The sequence below is a fragment of the Perognathus longimembris genome, chromosome 14 (genome assembly GCF_023159225.1).
Source record: "Perognathus longimembris pacificus isolate PPM17 chromosome 14, ASM2315922v1, whole genome shotgun sequence".
Lineage (NCBI taxonomy): Eukaryota > Metazoa > Chordata > Mammalia > Rodentia > Heteromyidae > Perognathus > Perognathus longimembris.
The window spans coordinates 55,040,222-55,053,708 of record NC_063174.1 but is presented as its reverse complement, the minus strand read 5'-3'; the positions used below and the strand labels follow the sequence as shown (position 1 = coordinate 55,053,708).

At 40.1% G+C, this 13,487-nt stretch overlaps 1 protein-coding gene across 1 annotated transcript in view; it reads right to left on the bottom strand.

Moving 5' to 3' along the window:
- Unc79 (unc-79 homolog, NALCN channel complex subunit) overlaps window positions 1-13,487 on the bottom strand; it is a 220,870-nt gene that overhangs the window by 55,377 nt on the left and 152,006 nt on the right. Inside the window, 4 exon segments of the mRNA XM_048362115.1 lie at window positions 8,074-8,391; window positions 8,394-9,278; window positions 9,866-10,015; window positions 13,052-13,214. Coding sequence (XP_048218072.1) covers window positions 8,074-8,391; window positions 8,394-9,278; window positions 9,866-10,015; window positions 13,052-13,214 — 1,516 coding nt within the window.

The following is a 13,487-nucleotide window of genomic DNA, read 5'->3' as shown; positions in this document are numbered from 1 at the left end:
ACTTTGAACTATACCTCTAGCCCTTTTTTGCTCTGGTTATTTCTGAGACAGGGTCTCACTCTTTGATCAGGCCATTTATACTCCTACTTACACTTCCTGCATTAGCTGGGATGACAAATGTACACCACTATTGTTAGAATATATTAAACACTTCCAGAAACCACACAGACATCCAGGTACAGAAGAACAAAGGAAAGGTTTATTGCCAGCAAAGGGACTGGCAAGACCCCCTTCTCACTGGGAGAAGTGAGAAGAAGTGCTGTCTATTGTCTGGGGTGACCTAGATAACCTAGGAGGTCTTGGAGGCGGGGACCTTGGTGTGGACGTGTGGCCCAGGGGCTTCATCATGGCGGGCTAGGATTGATGGCTGCTGCCCAAATGGTAGATAAGGGGTCCTGCAACTGCCCAGGCCCGAAGGTCACTGTAAGGGGATCTGGTTGCCTTATATGGTCCTAAGTGCCTAAAGGAGTGCCATCTTAAGGTAAAGGGGGTGAGGTTGATCATTTACTGCCCTCACTAAAATGGGCCTAGGGTTGCTTAGGAAAGGAGCATGCTAAGCTATGGGAAAGGAGGCCATCGGGCTTACAACTATGCCCAGCTATTGGATGAGATGGGACTCTCATGAACTCTTTCACCAGGCTGGCCTTCAACTGTGATCCTCCAAATCTCCACCTCCCAAGTGCCTAGGGTTATAAGCATGTATTGCCGAGTGCCTGCCTAGGCATCATTTTTCTCTCATGTATTCTCCCCAAACCACATGTCAAAAACTCGCCTCTTATCCTCAGCTGTCTCTATTTTATTTGTGTTTTAAGTATGGCATACTAATCTTACCAGTACAAAATCAAGAATACTTAAAGCTAATTTTGAAGAGTTCTTTGAAAGACTATTAAGATTTACATAGTTTTACATATTAAATCTAGTTTTGTAATATTAAAGCTTGTAGAGTTTTCAAAATGATTAGTAAAAGTCATGATGTAACCTCAATCTTAAAGAAACTTTACTATAGATACTTATTAGGAATCTTGAAGTTAGGTAAATTATTCTCAGTTCTCAACTGTTGTATAAAAACTGTGTGTGTGTGTGTGTGTGTGTGTGTGAGAGAGAGAGAGAGAGAGAGAGAGAGAGAATGCCAGCCAGTCCTGGGGTGTGAATTCAGGCTCTGGGCACCATCCCTGAGCTTTGTCACTCAAGGCTGGAGTTCTACCACTTGAGCCACAGCTCCCTTTGCAGCCTTTTTGGTAGTTAATTGGAGACAAGATTCTCACCAACTTTCTTGCCTGTTGGCGTTGAACCATGACTCCCAGATTTCAGCCTCCTGAGTAGCTAGGATTACAGGTATGAACCACTGGCATCTGGCCAAAACCTTTTGTTTAAGACACATATTTGAAAAGAACTACTTTGTTCTAAGATATCTGAATCCAGCATTTTAAAGTGATCTTCACAAAAATGTAACAACTATCATTACATTGTTCAAATGTTTTCTAGCATCCTTCTAGTCACTTGGGATACAAAGAATAATAAAAAAGGCAAGAAACATTGCCTTTGAGAACTTTCATTTTTGTGGGAGGAGAGATGTATGTAGTATGTGTAAAAGTAAATAGATTATTATATGCTAGAAGATCAGTTCTTTGTAGAAGACATATCAAGATGCCAGGAGGGGGCTGGGGATATAGCCTAGTGGCAAGAGTGCCTGCCTCGGATACACGAGGCCCTAGGTTCGATTCCCCAGCACCACATATACAGAAGCGGCGCTGTGGCTCAAGTGGCAGAGTGCTAGCCTTGAGCGGGAAGAAGCCAGGGACAGTGCTCAGGCCCTGAGTCCAAGGCCCAGGACTGGCCAAAAAAAAAAAAAAAAAAGATGCCAGGAGGAATGGAATGGTGCTAAATAGCCCAAGGTAGGCCTCATTGTTAACCTGATGTTTGACTGGGGAGTTTTAAAAAGTGGTGTATTAAGCAAGGGTATCAGACCATTCCAGATTGAGGGAGCAGCTGGTGTAAAGGCCCTAAGTTAGGAATGTGTAGGAAAGATAAAAAAAAAAATAGCAAGGAGCCACTCTGGTTGAGTGGAATTGTGGGAAGAAGAGAACCAATAAAGTGAGAGAGCTGAGGGCAGGACCACGGAGAGATTCCTAGATTTAAAGAACTGGAGTTATTCCTCTGAAAGAAATAGGGAGCCATCAGAAGGTTTTAGGAGATCAATCTTACTATTGTGTTGAAAGAAATGAAGAAATAAGGGTAGAGTATCTTACTAGGACCAGTTAGGAGACTATACAGTTAAGTCAGGTACAAGATGCTCGTGACTCACTCCATAGTAGAGAAAGTGGATATACATGCAATAAGAAGGGTCATTCTGGATGTGGTTTGAAGATAAAGGTTGTCAGAAAATTAAAGAATTTAATTTCAGATGAACAATAGAGTAAGTTTAATACTGTATAGCATAAGTATGTCCCATGCAATATATGAGTTGTAGTCCCAGTTCTTTGCTCCTCCTTGAATTAGTACCTTTCACTATGTGACTCTGAAGTTTCTCCCACTAAACAAGCAGAATGTATTTCCCTCTTGGTTTTGTTTGTTTTGCTTTGGCCAACAAAGTGTTTATAGGCATTAAAGGATGAAAGGCTTGAAGAGTGCTTACTACACAACTGAGCTTGCTCTCTGGGACTTTGCTGTCACAATGTAAAGAATATTCCTCGGTATCAGAGTGCCCAGGTTTTCTCATGGAAGCAAGAGAAGCATAACCAGGTCACTCAAGCCCAGGCAATCCCCAGTGACCAGTAGTTTCTCAAATTAAATAAATGCTTATTGTTGTATGTGACTGATTCTGTTATAAAACATTATTCCAGTAGTAGGTAACTAACAGCTATCTTCACATGTACATAATACATAAGACTAGATGAGATCACCATACAAATGAATGTCTACAGAAAGAAAAAAAGGATCATATAGAAACTCGGGGCCTGGGAATATGGCCTAGTGGCAATAGTGCTTGCCTTGTATACATGAAGCCCTGGGTTCAATTCCTTAGCACCACATACATAGAAAAGGCCAGAAGTGGTGCTGTGGCTCAAGTGGCAGAGTGCTAGCCTTGAGCAAAAAGAAGCCAGGGACAGTCTTTAGGCCCTGAGTTCAAGCCCCAGGACTGGCAAAAACAAACAAACAAAATTCTGTGAAGAAACTCTGGGCACTCTTCTCTTTAGAGGGACAAGGAGAAACAAGTGGAAGAGATGGAGGAGTGGCTGAATAACAGGAAAACTTGGAAGCCAAGTAACAGAAGAGTGATCACCTATGTTAAATTTTTTAAATATGTTAGAAGGCTAGATGTAAGAGCTGACTGTTGGATTTAGCAATGGAGGCCCTTCGTGGCTTTGGCAAGTGCACTTTTGATGGTATAGGGGATTTATGCTTCATAGGGATAGTTTTTAGAAAAGTGCTTTATGGAGATAGTTTTTAGAAAAACACAATGGGACTGGCTTAGTTTGCTTAATATAATTCTTTCCAAGTCTTTCCATTTCCTTATGAATGGGGCAATGTCCTTTGGAAAGCACAGAATTCCACTGTGTGTACATGCCATATTTTCTTGATCCATTTGTCCATTGAGGGGAATTTGGGTTGATTCCATATCTTAGCTATGGTAAATAACGCTTCAATGAACAATGGGTGTGTTGGTGGTTTTAGTGAGTGCTGGTTTGTGGTCATTTGGGTAAATGCCCAGGAGTGAGATTGCTGAGTCATAGGAAAGCTCTATGCTTAGTCTTTTGAGGAACCTCCATACTGCTTTCCAGAGTGGTTGAACAAGTTTACATTCCCACCAACAGTATAGTAGTGGTGCCTTTTGACCACATCCCCGCCAACATCTGTTATTATTAGTTTTCTTGGTAATGGCCATTCTAACTGGAGGGAGGTAGAATCTCAATGTTGTTTTGATTTGCATTTCTTTTGTGGCCAGAGATGGTTTCCCTCATTAATAATAAATACAATATGTAAATCTACAAGTTAATCCAATGAATAGTAAAAGACAAATAATTACACTTGGACATGATTAATTAAACAGTACTTTAAGCATTCACAGTCAGAATAAAGGAGGATATTCTCAGGAGAGGATTACAACGGCTCAGCTATGTTCATATGACCATATAAAATGATGCTTATTGAATTGCACTCCAAGAAATGGAACAAGAAGTTTTTTTTTTATTGTACTGTTTTATTTATCTATTTATTTATTCATTCATTCATTCTTTCTTTCCTTTGATTTACTCCCTTTTGTCACTATTTTTGGTTTCTGTACCCTTTGTCTTGTATGTAAGTTTATCTGATTGGGGAGAGGAAGGAGACTCACAGAAACAGTGGGACAAAGAGTGAACCAAATTAGCAGTGATATTCACTAGAAACTATGTTGAAGATGAACTTTACAACCTGGGAGGAGGGCAGTCCAGAAGGGAAAATGTGGGAAAAATGAAAAAGAAGATAACACTGTTCAAAAAGAAATATACTCATTACCTGACATATGTAACTGTAACCCCTCTGCACATCACCTTTGCAATAAAATTTAAATTAAAGAAAAACATAATGGGAGAAAATTATAGGTAATAATAAGAACATGTTTTTAAAATGTAAAAACCGCAACATGCTCAAGTCAGAGAACAAAAATGCCATGAGCCTTGAGTCAGAAACACAGCCAGGAAAGCTGGAAGTGTATGTCCAAATGCTAGTAGGCAGTCAGAGCACGGGGCTAGAAAGGTATGGAAACTCCTGATGATGTCAAGTAGAGTGACTATAAGTTTTGGGAGAAAAACAGCTATAAAACAACCATGTAGTAGAATGGAAATGTAGCCTGGGAAAATATGGTGGGATTACTAAGTAGCTTTGAGGATCCAGTTAAGGTTTACGCTTATATTTCAAATAAGACAGTCTACATTATATGCTTTTATCTAGTCACATTAATCTGATAGGTACAAGTACCAATAAATGGAGAGTTTAATTTAATAAGGCCTGTGTTGAATCAAGCAAAGCTTTAAAAAAAAAAGCCACAGAAGATAAAGACAGGGACAGATTATATCAGCAGACATGAATTTAGGTGAGTAGGGAGAGAAGATATGATGTAGGAGACAATGAAAAACAGTAGGATCAGTAAGCATTGTCCTGAGACAGACTGAGGTGGGGGTAAAGAAGAAAGGGCAAAATAGAGGGAGGGAAGGAGGGAGGGGGGAGGGAGGGAGGAGGGAAGGAGGGAGGGAGGGAGGGAGGGAGGGAGGGAGGGAGGGAGGGGGATCAGGAGAAGGAGAGAGAGGAAGAAAGGGAGGGAGGAGGATGAAAAGAGGGAGAAACAATGATAATCAGAGACCAGGAGACAAAATTTAAGTCCTAGAAGATTATGAGTCTTGGAAATAAGGTCTGGGATATGACCATGGAAATGAGTGGTTAAGCTAAGGTAGACAATTAAATTAAAACAAAACAAAATAATTGGAGAAGAAGAATTCAAGGAACTGGGAAACAAGTGTGAGGGTCAGAAGAGGCATCCACAGTAATACAGCAATCAAAAGAATTTAGGCAGGAATACGTTAGCAAAGAGCAAAAAGAGCCAGGAATTACATTTCATATTTGCCAGCAAATGAGAAAGGGAGATTGGTGTAACAATGAGACTTTGAATATCAAGATTTAGTGAGATGATATTTGAAGCTGTGTGTGTGTGTGTGTGTGTGTGTGTGTGTGTGTGTGTGTATTACAGCTTAAGAGGGAAAGCTCTGTGAGAAGCAACAATGAGCAAGGAAGACACCTACATGGACTGTTGGGCAAGTTGAGGCCTTAAGGAAAGCCAGGCTTCTCAGTCTATAAAGGCAAAGGAAATAACTATGAAAGCGAGAAAGCATACGAGGGATTTTGCTCATGAAGGACCCTGACTTTCTGAGGACACGGGTGCAGAGTTTCTGGAGTCATTCAAGGTAGAGAGACACAACAATGTTGGGCTTACAGAAATGTGAGCAGTGGCGCGAAAGAACAGCCTGACATCGTGTGATTTGTCAGAGGGACTAACACTAACAGAATGTACACAGTAAGATGACCCTTGAGCTCAAGACAAGGAGTGGGATCAAGGCTGTGAGTCTGGAAAGATTAGAGTGGACAGGTGTCTGGGCTTCCCTTGCTTCTGCTGGATAGAGAGGCAAGAAAGCCTGGGGAAACCTGAGCAAATAAATGCTCTGAGTGCACAGGCCTGCTCCAGTGTCGAGAAGGGAAGGGTAGATCTGGGTATCTTTAGGAGGTGGAATGCTATAGCTTCAAGCTGTTTTTGATGTTTATTCCTTGTAGGGAACAGGGAAGTTACTGTATTCAAAGTATCCGTGAAAAATAGACACTGTTGGTAACTTTGAAGAACGATGAACAGTGATCTCATTAGATCTCAGCAAAGTTTTCTGAACAAAATGGTAAGAAGGTGAAGGAGTTATTAACTGATGTGTCATCTATGATAAAAATATGCCCAGTCCTTGCAAAAATTTGAGATAAAAATTACTATGATCATACAGAATGTATTATAAAATTTTTAAACACATCTTGTCATTACTCTCAGGTATGTTTCTCTTGTGTGGTTTCAGATATACGAATACAAAACCAGTTTCTTCCCCAGTAGCCTGGGGAATAATCAGGCATAAGAATGAATAAAGAAGGTAACACATGTACATATAAACATCTATACCATAACATATAAACCTCTCTCGATGTCTGTATCTATATCTACATCTATGTACCTACCTCACTCATTTTTATATATCATCCTTTATTCCTCTATAGTTTCTAGGCCAATGTTTTTTCTACTCATATGCACCAAGTTTCCTACCTCCTAAAAAGGTGTCCCAGTTTCCCTGGAAACCTTCTTAATTTCTTAAGCTTCCTGGACACTAACAAGATCGTTTTCTCCCCTGCTTGGCTGAGCACGACCTTTCCAAATACACCGATGATCATTCAACAGACGTTTACAGAGCATCTTTGAGGTGTGCATCTGTCTCACAGGACCTGTTAGAAATGTGTGAGGAAAATTCAAAAACCCGAGCACATTCTCTGAGAAGCTGTCTTGGGTGTGGTAGTGGGGAGAGAGTCCCACTAGGATTTAGAGCCCGGTCCTGGCACTGTTTCTGCCTGGCCATGTGACCCAGTATAAAGTTCATCACCTCCGCTATGCCTCAGAATCTTCTCCCATAAAATGAGATGTAGACTGGTGGTCTTTAAGACCTTCCCTAGTTCTCAGTGTTCTCTAGTCAATGAGTATACTAAAATAACTGTCACTGGCCAATTCTATTTTTCCTGAAGTATCATATCATCATTATCATGACTACCAGCATTGCTTAGATTTGAGCAAAGAAAGGGAAAGGGTATTCTAACCAGCACTGCAAAACTACAGTACAGTGTGTTTCAGAATGAGGTGCACCATTAGCTTCCTACTTTTTAAAGGTTACCTTCTTAGACAGAATGCCTCCAAGAAAATATAGAAAATTGACTCGAGGCAGGAAACCCATGTGCTGTGACAATTTTACCATGAACTGGTAATTTTTGGTTTCTAAGATTTGGCAGCAAATATAATCAGCTGTAGTTTCTAAATGATTATAAGGTTGGCTCTTAGTCATTCTGAGCACTCTGCTTCTCCAGATTTGCTCCTCCCTTGGACTTTACCATAGCTTACTAAACTACAGCAGGAAAAAGAAAGAAAGCAAAAACAACAAAAAAAAAGAGTTCCAATTAATTACTTTTGCCATTTGAGGAAATCTAACGTTATATTTGGAATATTCTAGTATCAACCAACCATTGTCTATTATTGCCAATGGGGGGGGGGCGTGTCAGGAATTGACTGTAAAGCTTAGAAACAACAAACACAAGACACATTTATGAAGCCAGTAAAACCACGTCTGAATCCACCATATTCTGGCAAGCAGGAAGAATTCAGAGTGATTATGAAGCTGTTATAATGTCAAATTCTGACATTATAAGATTTTTTTGAGTTGGATGCGCATTTGGTGCCAAAACCCTACCAAGTAAGATGCACAAACTTGAAAGTAAAGACAGAAGAAAGAGAAGAGTTGGGCTCACCTGGATCTTTCTGTTCTCCCAGTTTGTCTAGAATGTTGAAGGAGATGTCGAGGTACTCTCTCTGGATAGCACTGACAGCGATCTTTCTCTGTTTCCTCTGCCGGGGAACAATTTGAATCTTAAATTCCGATTCCTCGGTTCCATCCTCCTCTGCTTTCCTATCAAGGTTCTGTTCTGTATCAGACTCAGCGCTTGTGTCGGGCTTCTCACTTTCTATAGGATTCTCGGCATCTTCAGGGACTTTGAGGAGGACAGTTTTGGCCCCTGAACTTGGCAACTGCCCTGGCTTTTCCTCCTCAGGGCCAGGGTCCGTGTGTCATCCAGTGATATCTCAGGGAGAGCGAATGACTTCTGAAGGAGGTCCCGTTTTTGCTTAAGTGTGAGTGGACTGCCGCAGGAAAACTCTCGCAGCTCCCCTGGCTTTGCTAATTCCGCCGAGGCTGCAGGATCTTCCGGGGCGGTGAGAGCAGCGTCATCCTTGCCTGCTGACTGCTTATTCCCTGGGTCCTTAGAGGAAAAGTCTTTGGAACAGTCCTCCACACTGACTTGCACAAGAGGAGTTGTGCTTAGGCTAAGGATGGAGGGAGAAGAAGCAGCATTTTTACCTGAGGGACCACCATTCCCTTGGTTCGTGGTCTCCTCTTCTTCATCACTTTCCACTATTCTAAGAGGTGGAAGAGGCTCGAATACAAGAGAGTCACTGTCAGATGTTGAGAGTATAGAGCGTTTTTCTGGCCCAGATGTTGAATCTGAGGACAAATCTATCAGATCTAAATCCTCTTTAGGAGCAGGCTTTACTGGGGAGTCAACTTTCACCTCAAACGTCTCCATGCAGTTTAACCTAACTTCTGGAATTACAGGCCTTCGAGGTTCTTGAAAACCTTCCATAGCAGGATTCTCAGGGATTTCTAAATGGTCAGGCCTTGTAGCAGAATTCTGTCTAGAACGTCCGTGGGCGTGGTCGTTTTGTCTTTGTGTGATGTGGGCTGCGTGGCCAGGAGGCTTATCTATGTCACACCGATCTATGCAAGACTTTCTACGATGCTCATCTAATGTAAACAAGAGGGAGTCTGCATTCCCTATATCAAGAGATTTTTGTTTTAAAGAGCGTAGCTTTTTTTTCTGAATGCTTTCTTCTCTCACACAGTGTAGAATGCTGTCTTGTAATGCACCCGTTTCTCTATATTCAGCCAGTTCTATTTCACCTGATTAAAACAGAAAAAGCTAGTACTATTTTACTTGGAGATTTCACCATTTTTCCCCTCATACTTGGGCAACTATTGGCATCAATCATAATCACAATCCCAGCTCCACCAGAAGGGAAAACTGACTTTGCGGCCAAGATTTCATAAGGTTTATTCTAATTTCATAAGCTGGAAAACTTTGGACTGAAAGAAACCAAACCAGTAGTTTATGATCTGATTTACAAAATCAAGCTTTGGGATACTTCCTCAGCTGTATTCATTTGTGCACAAGAATATATATATATATATATTTATTGGCTGAGGCAGATCTAGAAACCTATATTCGAATTGTGTGGAAGAGAAGCAAACATTTTTGCAACAAATCAAATCAAGCAATGGCCCTTGAAGACGATCATGATGTTAATGATGTATCTGTCAATTCACGTATATATATATAAATGAGTATATATATACTGTTTGTGCATACATATATATATAAATCAACGATATCAAAATATGTAATAACATAATAAAATTAAGGTTTCACCCCAAACAAACAGTAGAGTACAACATTTCTGCATAAAATTACTAAGAGAAAAAATTCATACTTCTCTGAACATTCATCTCAACCGGCTGATATTTCACCATTTTGCTGCCGCCTATCCTTTTCAATCTTGCAAAAAAAGTTTGAGACTCTTTATTGCAGGGTCCAGTAGGTGTATCATGAATATCAGATTCATCAAAAACACTATCTTCTTCTAATTGGGGAGAGAAAGTCAAAATTACACTTAAGAGGTTATTCTCTCTTAGGCTGTGTCTACACAAGCATTTCAGTGAAAGCATTCTGGAACAGTCTGAGGTGGTTTCAGCCAAACCTCGCTAGGCGGCTGATATTCCACGTTGGACAGAACAATCTGTGACAAGATTGCCAGCATTTCCAATGTGACAGTTGGCAGCATTTTTGAGAGGCATCTCAATATTCAAACAGAGCCCTCCTTGGGGAAACTTTTCCCAGTGTATACTACATTAAGATTGCATGGCACACAGATAGCAGCTACTTAGTCCAGGGGTCTGTGATACTGCTCCAACACCATGCCTATCTTGAATGGACTTTCAGGCTAATTTGGCTAAAAGAAATTAAACAACAGGAGTAGTACTTGACTTTCCCAAATTGTCTATTCCTTCCTGGGATTTGGGGACTGGCATAGACACAGCCTAACAGTACATTCACCTTGTACTCTGTGAATGCAAAATACTGTACTCTACATTTGATAATGAAACACACAACACACAGAAAAAGCTTAGAAAAGCCACTTGTCATCTCAGAAGCTCCACAAATGATTATGGACTGAAAAAGTAAACAAAGGAGGAAAAAAAACGGAAAGTAACATTTCATCCTATTAAAGTCAGATTCTTTTTCTGAGGTATTGACCATAAGCAGTAACTACTAAGGATCTCATGAACCCTAGAAAGTATCTTTGACTCTTATGATTTTCTTTATTTATTTTAAAAATATTTTTATTATCTTTAAGTAGTTGTGCTAAAGGGTTTCAACTCCACATGCCAATTTATGACTGTTAAGGTTTTAAGTCTCCATAAACAAATGGGTAACTTATGTCTATTAAGCTTATTTCTGTGTTCTTTTTTCTACCTCCATCTGGCCACTTCTAATCAACCCAAAATACATTGATAAGGAAAAAACAGTATATCATAACTCAAACAATTTACTTTACAAATTTTCTTCTTTCATCCTTTTGAAAGGCCAAAGCCACATACAAAGTAACAAGAAAAAAAAAGCTGTTTAAATGCACTGAATATCACTATGAAAGAATTAGCCTACTATTTGAGTGAATATTACAGAAAAAATATTTCACATATATGTATATGCTATACATAGCAAAATGAGAATCAAGAGTGATTATGATCATTCAACATTTCTTTTTTTTTTTTTTTGCCAGTCCTGGGGCTTGGACTCAGGGCCTGAGCACTGTCCCTGGCTTCCTTTTGCTCAAGGCTAGCACTCTGCCACATGAGCCACAGCACCACTTCTGGCCATTTTCTGTATATGTGGTGCTGGGGAATCGAACCCAGGGCCTCATGTATATGAGGCAGGCACTCTTGCCACTAGGCCATATCCCCAGCCCTCAACATTTCTTAAATGTAGGGGAATATAAACACTAGGGCTGTGTTTGTTGTTGCTGTTGTGGTTGCTATTTTTTGTGTGTGCCAGTCCTGGAGTTTGAATTCAGGATGTGGGCACTGTCCCTGAGCATTTTTGCTCCAGGCTAGCACTCTACCATGTCTCCACTTCTGGCTTTTTTGATAGTTTAATGTAGATAAGAGTCTCACAGACTTTCTTGCCCAGGCTGGCTTCAAACCACAATCCTCAGATCTCAGCTTTCTGAGTAGCTAGGATTACAGGCATGAGCTACAGGCACTCGGCTTAAATACTAGTTTTAAGAGCTGATCCTGTCCTAATGCACAAAAATCTACAAGTAAATGAAACTCCTGAGGCAGGAAATTTTATTTTGATGGTATTTGTGTTTAAATTCAGACAGATGCTCTATTGCTGTGTCATATCTCCAGCTCGGCCAGCGAATCTTAAATGACACAATCGTAGTATTTATTTTTTAGTCAAATACAAAATGTTAACAACCAAAATGGATACAAAGCTCCCAGTAAAATTCCACAAAGATGAGGCAGGTCATCTAAGTCCCATTGGGAAAAGCATTCTCCTTTCAAAGATAATTTTTCTGAGCAAAATTGTTCTAATGACTTCTATTCTAAAACTTTGGAATAATTTTCAAAGTGTACTTGGTTGTATGATAGAAATAGGAAAACAGCAAGATGGCACCCCCCATCCAGGAAGGTCATCTGGGCTCGGCCCAGACACTGAACATACATTGAGAGCATTCATGGTTCAACTGACCCGAGCCAGTTTTCCAGAGACCTAAGTTGACGAGCAAGTTATTATTCAGGAAAGATCTGAGTGGTATCAGAACTTAATCTAGTTTGGAGATTCTTATCTGAAGCCAACATAGATCCTTTGATCTTTTAGTAACAATAATAGTAGAGCACAGACAACACGCCATAGTACTGACACATTTCTAGAGTAGTCTCACCAATTCAGACTGTACTAACACCACAGTGTCACCAGACCTTAGTCTTCCTCCTTGGGTTGCATTAAATGGTGTCATCTATAATCCTAATCACACTGTGATATTCGCTAAAGAGATATACCTTAGCTCTTCATCTCTCACCTGAAAACATCCAGACTGTAATTTTGCTCTATTTCATATTTCATTATACTTTTCACCTTTATAGAAAAGCTAGCAACTGAAATGGTGTCAATATTGGAAATAATTCACACTTGTGCACTAAGAATATTTCAATCACTTCAAATTGAATGCTAAGGGTAGATAAAAAGCATTTAGCCCTCAAGTGAGGATTCCATTGACTGCCAAACAAGATTTACGTTCTAACCCCAAAGCAAGACTTTTCAATATGGAAGAGAACGTTTACAAAAGCTATTTGAACAAATGGCAGAAAATGCTTTTACCTAGTATTATTTTCTATGATGCATACTTTAGAAGCCCCCAATAATTTCTCAAGTGCTCAATTAAAAAGTCAAAGCAGCAATATTTATAGGAAATATGAACAAAAGAGTGTTCATTTTTTTCCCACAATGATATGTGGGGTGCTCCTCAATCTCTAAGAAAATGTAATGATTTCTCTCCAGAAACATAGTTTGCAGTCAAGGTAAGTGTGGAATAGGATTCCAGCACGGAAAGTACCTTTTTCCTTTTCGCTGTACCGGCTTATGTTACTGTTGTCACTGTACAGGGGCCCTGCCGTGGCGTGGGGCTTGCAGCTGTGATACTGAGCATTGAGGGTATTCACCGTGATGTGAATCAGGTGCAGCAGGATCTTGCTGATATCACAGTCTCGGTATGGATACTGCTCAATGAAACAGGAGGAGAAAAAAAAAACATAAATGGTTATTTTAAAGAATAAGGTTCTCCAGTTGATCTTGCTAGGTACGTTTTCTTGGTATCTTTTGAACATAAAAAAGAATGTACACACACACAAACACATAGATTCTGAGATGATAGGCTTTATTTTTCAAAGAACCATGTTCTCGTCCTCCAGTATTCACCACGGACAGCAATACAAGCCCAGTTAACACTACAGCTCTTGGCTACAACTGCCTTCAAGAATATCATCAGGCAT